This window comes from Linepithema humile, chromosome 1, assembly GCF_040581485.1.
Source record: "Linepithema humile isolate Giens D197 chromosome 1, Lhum_UNIL_v1.0, whole genome shotgun sequence".
Lineage (NCBI taxonomy): Eukaryota > Metazoa > Arthropoda > Insecta > Hymenoptera > Formicidae > Linepithema > Linepithema humile.
Window position 1 is genome coordinate 26,552,827 of NC_090128.1, and position 13,362 is coordinate 26,566,188.

At 38.3% G+C, this 13,362-nt stretch overlaps 1 protein-coding gene across 1 annotated transcript in view; it reads right to left on the reverse strand.

Annotated features, from left to right (window-relative positions):
* Ddr (discoidin domain-containing receptor 2) overlaps positions 1–13,362 on the reverse strand; it is a 198,787-nt gene that overhangs the window by 7,027 nt on the left and 178,398 nt on the right. The window contains exons 15-18 of the mRNA XM_067348003.1: positions 12,892–13,205; positions 10,036–10,227; positions 6,124–6,216; positions 3,470–3,611 (exon numbers count right to left, since the gene is read on the reverse strand). Coding sequence (XP_067204104.1) covers positions 3,470–3,611; positions 6,124–6,216; positions 10,036–10,227; positions 12,892–13,205 — 741 coding nt within the window. The remainder of the gene's footprint in view (positions 1–3,469; positions 3,612–6,123; positions 6,217–10,035; positions 10,228–12,891; positions 13,206–13,362) is intronic.

A 13,362-nucleotide genomic window follows, 5' to 3' on the forward strand; every position in this document is an offset into this window, starting at 1 on the left:
CACATTTATGTTAATATCCCATTCTGGTAACCGTAAAAAAAGTAAAGATTAAAAGCGGAACTTGCTCAGCAAGGAAACCTAATGTTTGAGAGCGAAGGAGTAATTTATGGAAACTGCGTGTGCCTTCGAGTTTCCCAAAGTTCAAGCGAGTAACTTAGTTAAGCCCAAGCTTCGCGGAACGTCGTAAAGCAGTTACACGGTTTTACTTTTTTCCTCGCATTAATGGTTGTATGCTTCTTGCTACTATTGACATGTGTGTGATCCGTCAAGCAAAATAATTGTATGGTTAAATATGAACGATAACTTACACAAAGGCAAAGTTATAGTAATTGCAATTGAAATCAGCGAGGCAACGATACAACCGTGATATATTATTTTTTCAAACAAGAAATATAAAGAGATGCTAATTATAAAAGAAATATACGTAATTATTCATTTTTATCAAGATTTATAAAACGTGATAGAACATTTTAAGCTAAGTATTTATTGATTGAAAGAAACGTAATAAAAAGAATGGCAAAGATAAAAAATAAATAAAAAAGATAATCGGAAGACTTTGCTGTGCAGTTGCCCTTACCATAATTTTGAATCGATTCACAACAAGCGATTGCGTATTTGATGTAAAATTACGTCGACTTAAGTACTTAAATTTTGTAATATGTACTGCTAGTAGTATGCTGAGAAGATTGCATATGCGTGCAGAGAGTTTATAGTTCGCGCATGTGGGAAGATCTTAAGACATGATTCGATTATTTATGAAGTATACGACGCACAATTAGATACGCGTCATTACTCGCACGTTAATTTAAATTATTGGAGCTGAATAATGATAAATAACGATAAACGCAAGAAATGAACCAATAATGATAAAATAATATGTTCGCGTATAGAATATGATGTTTAATTAGGCATTCATCTTTTATGAATGTAATAGGACTTTTGTACACAGGATGCGACGCCAATCGATCTTTTGTTCTTACGGTAAAGCTGTAAGTTGATTGGCTATCGCGTCGCCGCTTGCCACGCGTAATGCGTCCTGTGTGCAACAGGCCATAGAAGAAATAAAATAAGAGTACAGTTACACGCTGCAAATAATATAAATTAGATTCTCATATTTTCAAACATCACATTTTACTCATAAACATTCTAGATAATTTCATAACCATTTTATTCCGAAATCTTAAACGAGCATATCGACTTAAAAACTGTACGATGCACGATCAGTGAATGACCGCTCTCATGAACAATGATTTCTATCATTGCAAGATCTGATGCGATCGTGAAACCATTAAATCGATGCTAATCCTGGATAATTCTTGAAGCGGTATTTCGCGCGTAGAAACGGGGTCGTTTAATTAGCGCGGCGCAATAGTAGAGGTCGGATAAATGATGAGCAATAATGAAACATTAATGGTGCAGTCATTTTGAAACGACAATGCCAACTAGCTATTCAATACTATATTTCCCATCCTCGTTTCTGTTTCGTCGAATTACCATTTTGATATTAATTTGCTATTAGTTACGATTCATATATGATTTCCGTAAATGACAACAAAAAATAAAACGTCAATATATCTCTATGAATAATTATATAAATTATGAAAATTAAATGTATATCCTTGAGATATATAACTAATTTTTCAAATAGAGAAATGTATACTTAATTTTATAAAAAAAAGTATATAAAATACAAAGTGAAAGAATATATAAGAGAAGCAATAACAATTTTATAATGTTTGAAAGTTGGATTATTCATAAAATCTTTTGAATATTTGCATAATCGTTTTAGAGAAAATGTTTATTTTCAAAATTTTGTGTCATTAAATGAAATATGTAAATCGTCACACTTTTTTTAGGTTTCTGTATATTTAAGCGAATATTTAATCTTATGCCCGAGTTTCGAGAATAGTTCGTTAAAATTTTTAGCGATTGAAACTTTCCGTTCAAATCGCTATGAATAATGTTTTAAACTTTTAAAAACTTGAATTTTTGGGTCTTTTATTTCAATTTATACGATGGGTCGCGTCGTGTAAATATCAATTATAATCTATTCGTTATATCAGCGGTGTCTGACCACAGCGCGGATGCTCTCTACTGATACGGCACGCTCGTAGCGCTTTTAAGTGCCAGCAGAAATAGCTTACCTTTTTCGCCGAATCCCAGTTGGCGGGTATTTCCCAAATTTTTGCAAAGAATAAACGCGAATATCTTCCATCGCCATCCACGTTGTAACGACAACAGAAACCGTCGTGTTCGGCGCGAACCACGTGAAGCGGAACGATTGTGTTTGAATTGTTGAACGGTTAAGCCGAAAAAGCCGCTCAACATCGAAAATGAATTTCCAAACGCGTATCGCATATTTTCTCCGGCACTTTTATAGCTCAATGACGCGTATCGTGTGCTGCGATGGGTAAGCTCAATTCGCTAATACCAACATGACCGCAGACGGCTCTATCGGCCTGATGTCGAGTGGTTTCGCGGATCGACAGTTCAATATTGGCCGCGACAAATGAGAAATTAAAAACAAGATATACTAAATAAAATGTGAAACTTAATTTCCGTTCTGTAATAACATCTTTTGTAAACAACGGACTTCAGAAAAAAGTTCTATTTTTGGGAAACAGGAATCTTTAATACAGTTTGTACTGGAAAGGACAAAATAATAAGAAAGACAATTAATTCCGAAATCAATTATTGCGCAATACTCGGTAATTGATATTAATTCCCATTCGACATGACACAATTGACAAATTCGTTTAAGAGATGGAAATATCGGCAAATACATCATAGATTCATTGACAACAGAGCAAAGTACAATTTGTGGCTCTCTACACATGCGAGCCAAGATTGTTAACGATAATCGTATCGAAATGTAACTTTCTAATAACGAAAACAGGATTTATCGTATTTATAAATTTATAAGGGATGATATGCTTCTTTGCCGTAGCGTTCGTGATGTGTATTTATAATGGATAGTGAAAAAATGTCCGCGACTTGGGCAACGCGCGATACATAACGGCCGGGTAGATTTTACTTCCGGATGTAAAAAACAATAAAAAAAAGTATGTACCCGAGCAAAACCGGATTTCATCGCGGGGATGCGTAGCCGTAGTTCGTCAAAACGGCACATTCACGCATGGAGTGAAATCAAAACGACTCGACGCGTACCCGTTCCGCCCCCTCTTTTCTATTTCGCCCGTTTACGAGTGAAAGTCGTTTGCGGCAATTTGATTTATCTTCTGTTTTTATCTATAATTCTATCGAACTTTTCGCATCGCCGATCTTTATTGCTGCTAACGCGTGAGCGCCCCAGCTAAATCGAAAGCTTTCGGAAAAAAAAGCGCACGCGGAGATCTGTATCGCGCCGAGCGCTAAAATCTCCTGATGCCCGAAGGCGAAAAATATCGAGACATGGAGTTAAAATATATATAGTGTTTAAATGTGCAGTAAGCGTTCATTGTGCACTCACCATTAGCATCGATTCCCATGCCATCCATCGTATCGGTAATGGAGGACGTCCTTCAACGCGGAAATAATCCGCCGCATACGCGCTTCGTCCACAGCCCAAATCAGATATCTTAATGGTGCATCCGCGGCACACTATACAATTCCTGAAAAATATTCAAAAATATTCGCCTCTTAATATTCTGCGAAGCTCTTTTTCGAAATATTTCCATTTCGCGAATTTCACCGAGAACAATAGAATTATTTTTTTTATCAAATTAACACTTCCATTCTTTTTATTAAAGCTGGCCATGAGATCTCTGTACTAACCGTACAGCTGCAATATTCTATCGGCTCGGTATTCTCCGTATCAAATACGGCTAAATGAATATGTGTTTGTGTGCTCTATTTTTTATATTCTGCAAGCGGTAGCCGTATCAAAAACAAACAGAGCAGTTTATCGAAATATCACACACGCATAACTAAACGCTAGTTTTCCAGTTTATGATTTTTCTGAAAAACGGTTTTTCTATACTAACTTTTTTTAGTTTACTTCTATATATAACTACAATATATATCGAGATATATATATTATTGTAATAAAATAATTAAAGCAAATACAAAAAACTAGCATTTTTGTAATATCAGATGACAAAAATAGAACTTTATTTACTCAAATAAAATTACTCAATAATTAACAAATAAAAGAATAAATTAACAATGTTTTCAACAGATTTTACAATCTTGCGATCAATGCAAACTCTCGAAAGCTCGCGTTTTATTCTAAACAGCGAATTGCTTGGCTAATCGCACAGCAGATAGAGTCCATTCGGATCTGTAGTGGAGTTTCGCTTTTACATTGCCAGATCGAAGGAAGAAATGTTTTTTTCGAGTGATGCAAACAAAACCAAAATGCAAACACGCCGTGCGAGGGTTAAGCAGCTTATGCCTTTATGTCGCGATCACATCACGAGTAGTAGCGGTCGTTTGAAGTTTTGCGCTGATTTGCGCATAAACCTCGTCGTTTATCGCGTTCCACGGCAAGATGACTCGCACGGGGATGGTTTAATAGTCGCCATGACGTTTTTATTTTATGTGCACCGGTGGGCACTTTTTTTCACACTCGTTGTCAATGTCTGCCAGATTTGCCGGCAAGTTTTTCCACTTCTGGCATCGTGAAAACCTTTTTTGTTTCATCGGACATTCAGACGCAATAATGCTTTTATGATTTTTGGAATTACAGAATGCACGAATATATCTGTTATGATAGTTTGTATAATTTAGCTCACTGTTGATTAAAATTTTACATAAAACGCATACATACGAATTATAAAGATACACTACGGTAAAAGTTAATGGAGATTACAAAATTGAATTCCAATGCAAAATAAATAAAAAATATGTAATATTTTGAAATATATATGTGATATATGCGACGCAAATGAATATAACATTCCCGACGCGAATAAAAAAAGAAGCCGGTTTATCTCGCATGTTTGAAAAGCTGATCTTAATGCTGTTCACTTTGTTTACATTTTACCGGTGGCGTAATTTTCGTAGTTGCTATTTAATGTGTTTACTTGTTTACTTCCTAACAGGAGAACCGTTTGCTATTTGGGTGGATCGTTTAGTCCTAAATTCTCCAATTCTATAAATCACCTATGAATTTCGCCCCTTTCGTCTAGCTTTTCTTGTACCCTTGCTACTGCAGCGACAACGATCGCGCCTGAAGGGGCATGATAATTAAGGTTTACGATTAGAGTTAATAATTCGAACACGTGACCTCGAACCCCACCGGTCCCTCTCTGCATCCCGTTTCTCCCTTGCTTTTAATAGCTCTGCGATATTGGTTGTCGTGCTGCGCTGCCGGCGTTGTCGGGGTTCAAGAGTTTCCAAATCGCGTAGAGGGTGAAAGCATGGTTCGGGGGCAAACGGAATCGTTACGCATATAAACGGTAGGAGGGGAGTGAGATGATAAAACAATCGACCACTGTAATAAAGCAATCGCATCGTAAAATGCCCGGAGGCATGCTTTCCTGCGCTTACAGAAAGACTCAATGCAGTATGTATTTGTTTGTTTGTTTGATGCCCAAAACGATTTCATCCGGCGATCGCCGCGAAGTATTGCGAGCGGAGATTAAAGCGATCTCTTAGAAATGAATTTAAGATCGATAGAATTTAACGGACGTTTAAACAAAGGCCTGCGTCCACGTCAAATGCATTGTTTCGATTACGTTATTTCGTACATTTACATCATAAATTTCTAATTATTAGGAATATAAATGTAACGAGAAACATCGCGTATTAATTTCTTTCAATTAGCGTTCTCCCGTAAATCTATGTATATAAAAAGCTATATTTTTTAAAATATACATTTTAAGCATATTCAAATGCATTTAAAACATATTTAGAAAATGTTAAAAGATTGCTTTTGTTTTATTCATTGTACCAGCATAAAAAAAAGAATTGGTTGATTCATCGGAGACATTTATCATTTTTTTTTCTCTGCATTCACTCTCATATATTCTTGCTGGGACGGAAGGAAGATTGACGGGCTTTGCGGTGTGTGTGTGTGTTTAGTTTTGCTTTCGAAACCAGCAGACCAATAATACGGCAACAACAACTGTTCATTAATGAGCAAGCCCTCAAAGCAACTTATGGGAAATAGCGCACGCTTACCTTGTGGCAAGGTCTCGATGCACGAAGTCCATTTCCTCAAGATACTTCATGCCGGATGCTATTTGCGTGGCCATGTAAACCAGTGTGCCGAAACTGCAACAAGAAGAACACAGGGTCGGTTACGTCGTGAAGTTTGCTCGCAGAAACTCCTCAGTATACATAGGCGAGGTGTTTGCAGTGGCAACGCCACAAACGGCGGACACTCTAACGCGGCTATAGTCGAGCAATATTTTTAGCACAAGTGATAAAATAAAATACTCTTATTACTTGACTTGAGCTGCTTTATAAAAGTATGTAAATTTAATGGCTCCGAATAAACCGAGCTCTCGTCCTTCGTGCATGAAGGCGCGAATCACACGCGTTTCGCTCGCTGTTTATAAATTAACGCTTTCAACGAGGGATGACGTAAATTCTTTTTCTCTTAATAGAAAAATATTTTGTAAATTATTTTCCATGTAAAAGAGCTTATGCTTGCTTTCTAGATTGCAAGTTTGAAATTTTCCGCATATTGTCAATTTGTGGTGGAACAAATTGCAAAGTCCCTTTATTTCCAGGCTTTGCTATTATTTCCATTTCTGGTAAATTGAATTTAAAAATTGAGCAAAGTGCAACAAGCGTACGCGTTAGTTACGATCAAGCGTTTGCGTTCGTTTGCGTTCACTGAGAACATAGATAGCTGGGTACTATGTTTTTACTATTTACACTTCTAGTATATGGGACGCAAACCATTTGCGTCAGAACGATCCTGCGTGGTATTTCTGCGAGAGATACGCCGATAGAGAGTCGTTCCGTTGGTAGCGTGTCGTCCTTCTATTTCTGCACTTAATGTTATGTAAACGCTATAAAATGTCATGCATGACAGATGGTTTGACCGACAAACGAATATATATTCTCATAAATACGTTTCCGATACCGGCTTGTAAATCTCTTAATATAAATATGTTTTCATAGCGGCGTCTTCGATATGCCGCGTTTTTTGTTTACCGCGCTAGGACCGCCGTGACGCTATCCGCCATTACCTTGAGCCGCCGCGTTTGTTTTTGTGGTGGCCACCACTTTTCATATGCGACATCGACGAATCACGGCATCTTAGACTGATAACCACCAATTAGATAAAATTAGAGGAGGTCCTAAGATCTCTGGGTGGCGGCGCGCATCATTCCGTTTCTCAATATTCGCGTAGTAGCTCTCGAAGTGAACAGTCGGTCATATACGAGTACGAAAATTATACGAATACGAGTCTTATACGAGTACGTTACAAGTCCGGTGGAAACGGTCGATTTAACGGGTTGGTCTAACCGAGGACTCAGGGTGAGTTTAGGCTCATCCCTAGGCGTTGTCCTTACAACATTATTCGATATAATCGGGGATTCAGGGTAACTTCAGGTTAACCCCTAGGCGTTGTCCTCGCAATAATACAGTTAAGGAGAAGTGATTGCAAATGTACAATAAGTGATACAAATAAACTCATTGTGAATAAGCAATTTTGTTCATTGTTTGTGCCTTATATAAAATAAAAACAGTGCGGACATTAAATTGTCCAAGCTGATCGGAACACTTAATGTTGTTACGAGATAAACATATACCATATACATATCAAACGAGCAGTAATATATAAAAGGATTACAAGAAAAAAACCATCGATACGTTAATGTATTCTTATCTTATCGGTTAAATTATATAAATGTCCTTGAAGAATGGAAGCATTCAAACACGTTGTAGAATAGAAGAAGAATATTTCGTCAAAATAGTATCACATACATATATATGCCTTACATTCGCGACTTTAATATTATTTAATAGTATATTTAATTATTTAACAATATTTTCAATATTAATCGACAAAGATGAGCTTGCAATTGATTTTCTTATCAAAAATATCGAGCCATTAACGCCATTCAATTCTTTTTACGATACAAGATATGTATGTTAACTGCACGAATGGAGTTTAATTTTTGACTACGGTCAATTTACTGTGAAACAGACGCGAATTTTCAGTGGCGCGAGGCGTGTCTAATATCGCGCCGTGTAAAAATTTTCCGTATGACTCAGCGTCGCAAATCTTAAAGCTTCATTTGCGACGTCGGCGAAATGCGATTCGGTTACGTAGAAAACGGCCGTGCTGAAAGCACGGCTATTATGTCGCTTCTGGATATTGGATTCGTTCGTCGCGCGACGAACTGACTGCAGTTAAAACGACGATTCGCGGAAATAAATGAAAACGGTTTCGTTTATGAACGACAGTACATATGTCGGCAATTTAATTAACAACTTCAGGGTAAAACATTACGCAGATGTGTAGTTGCGAAAGCATAAGTTATTCAAATGCGCCAGTATTTAAAACGCGCGCAGTAAAACCGCACAATTCGCGCGGACAATTAGCATTATGGATTCTTGTAGTAATTATATCATTCTGATAGAAAACATACGTCTATAATCGCGTTCGGAAGACGCGTAAAAACGCGCGATGGACGCGGATTATTCAATGAACGATCATGATTGACACAGCAACTTTTTCGTGTCGTAATAATGTGTACGTAACGTCGAGAATTATAAAATCCAAAGATTCAATTCGCAGGACAAGAAGCGTGAGATGTTACAAAGCTATTGTTTTCACTATTTACTATTACGATTTTGAAATACAATTCGCACATTGCACGCACACGAATTATTAAACATTCTGCGCATCAATATTTTCCGCGGCACTCGACGAGAACAAAGTGAGATCTCCGGCGGCTGCTTCATCTCGCGCGAAAGCTGAAAACGATCGCGCGGGAAAACACGCTCCGCCGACACCTGTCACGAGCACCGATAATCCTCTCCGTCGCTCACCTCTCATTTTCAGCCGATTTCTCGTATTTCGAGTACTTTCCGCATAGTCCTGGCCATCGCGCGTTTTCACGCGCCCTCCGGACGTGATTGGAACTGACGTTCTTCGTGGCGACAGAATAAAACAAAAATTCGCGCGATCGCGTTCAACCGGGGTGTCTATTGTCGAGTTGCTCGTATGCTTCGCGCATTTATGGTAGCGCGCAAAATAGTATTTCCACATCATGCAAATTACTCTACGCGTATTCAATGCTAAAACATAAGCGGCTTTCCGCCAGCAATCTCGACGAAGGAACACCATAATTAATACGATAATAATAATCTTGATATTTTCATTTTTTTTAAATTGATTAATTAATAAAATCAATTGATGTAAAACACGACGTTTTAATTTGCGATTAATTAATTAAATGGATATGTTATTAGTTTTAATTAAATTGTTTTATTATTAACAATTTAAAAGAGCGATAGTACAATGAGTGTAACTTGTACGGTATTGTATTAATATAAAATTTGGAACACGTCGAAATATGGTTCATTGATTTTATGTCAAAATGATGATGATCACATAATTGCATAATATCTATTTCGGATGATGCGTTATTTACTTCGAGACCCGTAATGCCGATTGGCAGTGTGCGTTAAAGCGGGACATTGCTAATGTATCGCTTTTAAAATGACGCAATAGTACTGATGTTACAAATTATTCTGCGCCATAATATCAAATTTGTGCTCATTAAATTATGTTAATTACTCGAATAACGGTCATCCTCGACACGTACGCATTTTTCGTTATATACCTTCGGTCGCGTGCGAAATCGAATTCCCAAACGATCTCTCAAAAACGTAGTGGCACATATTTATGAACAACCAAGGGCTATTAGGGAATGGCGCGCTTTCGATGATGAAATATGCGTTAATATCTGAAGTGTTAACGATGCTACGATCGTCTGTATATCGTCAGCGGATTAATAAAACTAAAGTATGCGTCTCGAATGCGATCGACGTTTCAGATTTAATCATATTAATTGTTAAAACTAGAGAACTAACTGAAGTTAACCAAAGATATCGTGTGTATCGTACCTGAGCGTCTTTGCGCTGTGCAGGTTCGAGGTTTCGGCGATGTGGCTCTGGAGGTATTGATTCAAATCCCCGCACTCGCCGTTTTCCAATACAATGCACATGGGATCGTCCTCGAGACTGGCACCGAGTAGCCGCGCGACATTTCGATCGGCGAGTCGTACCAGCCTCTTCACCTCCTGTTGAAATTCTATCCTAGAAAACACATGAAGCGCATCCGGAAGTATAATAATATCTTTATGGGCGCCGGCGGTACCAAGGCCATGAACATTGAATACGTTTACCGGATATGTGTGTAAGCCGGAAATGCTCTGGTTCTAGTATCTAGCTCGCTTGTCTCTCGGAAGTTTGCCGTCTCGCGGAAAGGAAAAATGGGAAAAAGATACGGCGAAGCGAAAACGCAAACGAAAGGAGGGACTTACCGGTGGGATTATAATACCAGTCACGAATGAGAATAAGCACCCCGCGTCTATTGCGTTAGACATGCGAGTAAATTCCGGCAAGTCCGAACGATTTCGAACGAAACCATTTTATTGGACGGTTTATAGATTCGATAAGAATTCAACAAGCTGTATCGAATTTATTGCATCCTTTTTTCATTTTACTGGTTGCAATATTCCGGGAAAATCCATCAATTCGTCAGTCTGGGTTTATAATTTTGTGAACATTTTTGATACCGGCAAAATTGTCATCTTGTGTCATAAATCATTATCGAAGAATACATATTACATGCAGTATGCGGTTAATGAATCAATCTATTATTCCGCAGTTGAATAATCAATTTTGTTCGACCGTGAAAAGTAACCGCTATTTCATAAACGTTATGGTAGAACCGTGTAATTCGCGACATTTGTGTAGGTAATTAAAATTTTGCATTTTCATTGACATCTGCGCTTCAAACGCGCATTTGCATGGACGAGTACGCTTTCATTAAGAGAAGCAAACACGAATATATTTCGGATAAATGCGGCGTATTATAACATTGAGGTTTATTGACGAGATACACATTTGCTAGATCAGCGTCGCATTGCTCTACGCGTCATATTAATATTTGAGAAACCGCCGGGACACATTTTTCCTTTGCAAAACACGCGCGTGTGACGTGACATGAAAATGACCGCCTAATATTCCAAAACATCGAAGTAAAAAAGAAGAAGAGATATTCTTTTGTCCACGGAAAAATTCAATTGTCAGGAAATGTAATAGGATCAAAAATTGAAAATCTATCAGACAGGTTGGATTGACGGATTTTTCCGGAATGTTGCAGTAAAGGGATGACGCCGAAAGGATAAAGGCCGCCCTTCGGCAATAGTCCCCAGTATTGCGCTCTAACATGAGTTGCATCCGTTTTGCGTGACGACATGGGTTCCGCAGGCTTTTCCCAGTCAGCAAAATGTGTTTTGTAGACAATGCCATCCGTGAGCCTGTCTGCGGGGATCATCCTTTCGCAACTGCGACGACAACGCGTCGTCGGACCGGTGAATCCGGGACGACACGCTCCGCCGCCTGTTTCTATCTCTATCGGCCTATTCCGAATGAAAATCACAATCGCTGGACGAACAAAGCGCTGCAATAGCGAATGTAATAAAAGGAAGTCTTTTATTGGTTGATGTAGTGCTACAGAGAATAATCTTTGTTTTCGCGTGCGCATCGGAATTCTATATTCTTTTGAAATCGGTCTTATAAAAGCAAATGTGTGCTTTCCAAATGAATCGAATTGATATGACACGTTGAACTATGTGTAATTATAGATAACGCGTAATTACGTACATATGTCGTGTAATCCGAGATATTTCGCGTTACGATCCATACTTTTTATTCATTTTAGTCATTTTATTCGTTTTGTATTCATTATAGAGAGAGAGAGAGAGAGAGAGAGAGAGGGAGGATGCATTGAATAACAATTTTCTCCATATAATATTATATTCAATAAAATTAAATAGAATGGTATCGCGGTATCGTTGTGATCAATGCGAAATTTCAAATATTCTATTGAAAAAAGGTGGCACACGCGTATATTGCGTATATGCGCTGGTTCGCTAAGTAGGTCGTGTAAATAGTGAGATTTAGGTCGGGATTTCGAAAATTGCGACACGCAAATAATATTGAGCGTAAATTATTGACAAATACCTCATACTGGCAATCAGTAAACTGCGTGTTATACAGAAAGGGGGCTTTAAATTTTCTAAAGGCGGGAGGGAGGGGGGAGAGAGAGAGGGGGGGGGGGGACTCGTCGCTTTATGAAAAATTATATTGACGTGGGTATGCACGCGCGCGCGCAGACGGGCTATTCGATTACATGCCAATCATCGATCGCTTAAAGCCCTTCCGCATTATCCGGTCACATCTACTTAATGCGCACGACGTGTCATTACATTCGGAATCACTTTGCGCCGCGTTATTGAATTACGCCGTTAACGCGGCGTTCTATAATCTATCGGAATAATTTTCTATCGCCGATCGATCTCTATACGTACTTCCGTTTTCATTTTTATTGCATAGCGGTTATCTCTCAAGGATCAAAGCTCCGTATAAAGTGCATACATTTATTCAAATTTAAGGGCGATAGTTCGATCTTTATCATATGGTGGAGTCGAAATGTAAAGTGGTCCGTAGACGCAAAGATTCATATTAAATATTATTCATCATCTAGATATATTAATTTAATATTTGACTGATAAACTTTCTTAATTATAAGGAAGACAATATTTCAAAAGCCTTAGAACGGCGTTTGTTATTATGCGATCGCAATGAACGTTTTTCGACGTATTATCGAAAAAAATAAATCTATTTCGTGATTTGCGAGACGCGCTTTTATATCTTTATCTAAATCAAGTAAGATTTGCGTATAATTCTTACCTGAGAGCATCGGAAGATCCTGGCTTTAGGGATTTAACAACAACCAGGTCGCTGGAAGTATTCCTGAAGACCTCATCGTATCCAGGAAACCTGTCGACCTCGCAGAGGTGAACATCGCCGAAGTATCCGCAACCGAGATTTTCAACGATGTTGAGTTTCTCTCGCGGGAAGTCGAGGATACATTCGGGTATTTCCTCCTCTTCCTCCGTGAGCATATCCTCCGGACTGTAGCTCGTCATACTGCTGGAGGCTTTTGCACTCATTGGCGGTGGTGTACTCGGTGTCGGCGAGGGTGGCAGGGGCGGTAAAGGGCTCTGCGATAGCAAACATAAAAAATTGGGAACAATTACTTTTTTTCTTTAGTTATGCAGTTCTTTTTATTATTTTTTATTATTATTTCTCTTTAAAATGCGGTTACTCTGTCTATGTGAACGCATATATTGAAACACTTTTACACATCGGATGAAATTC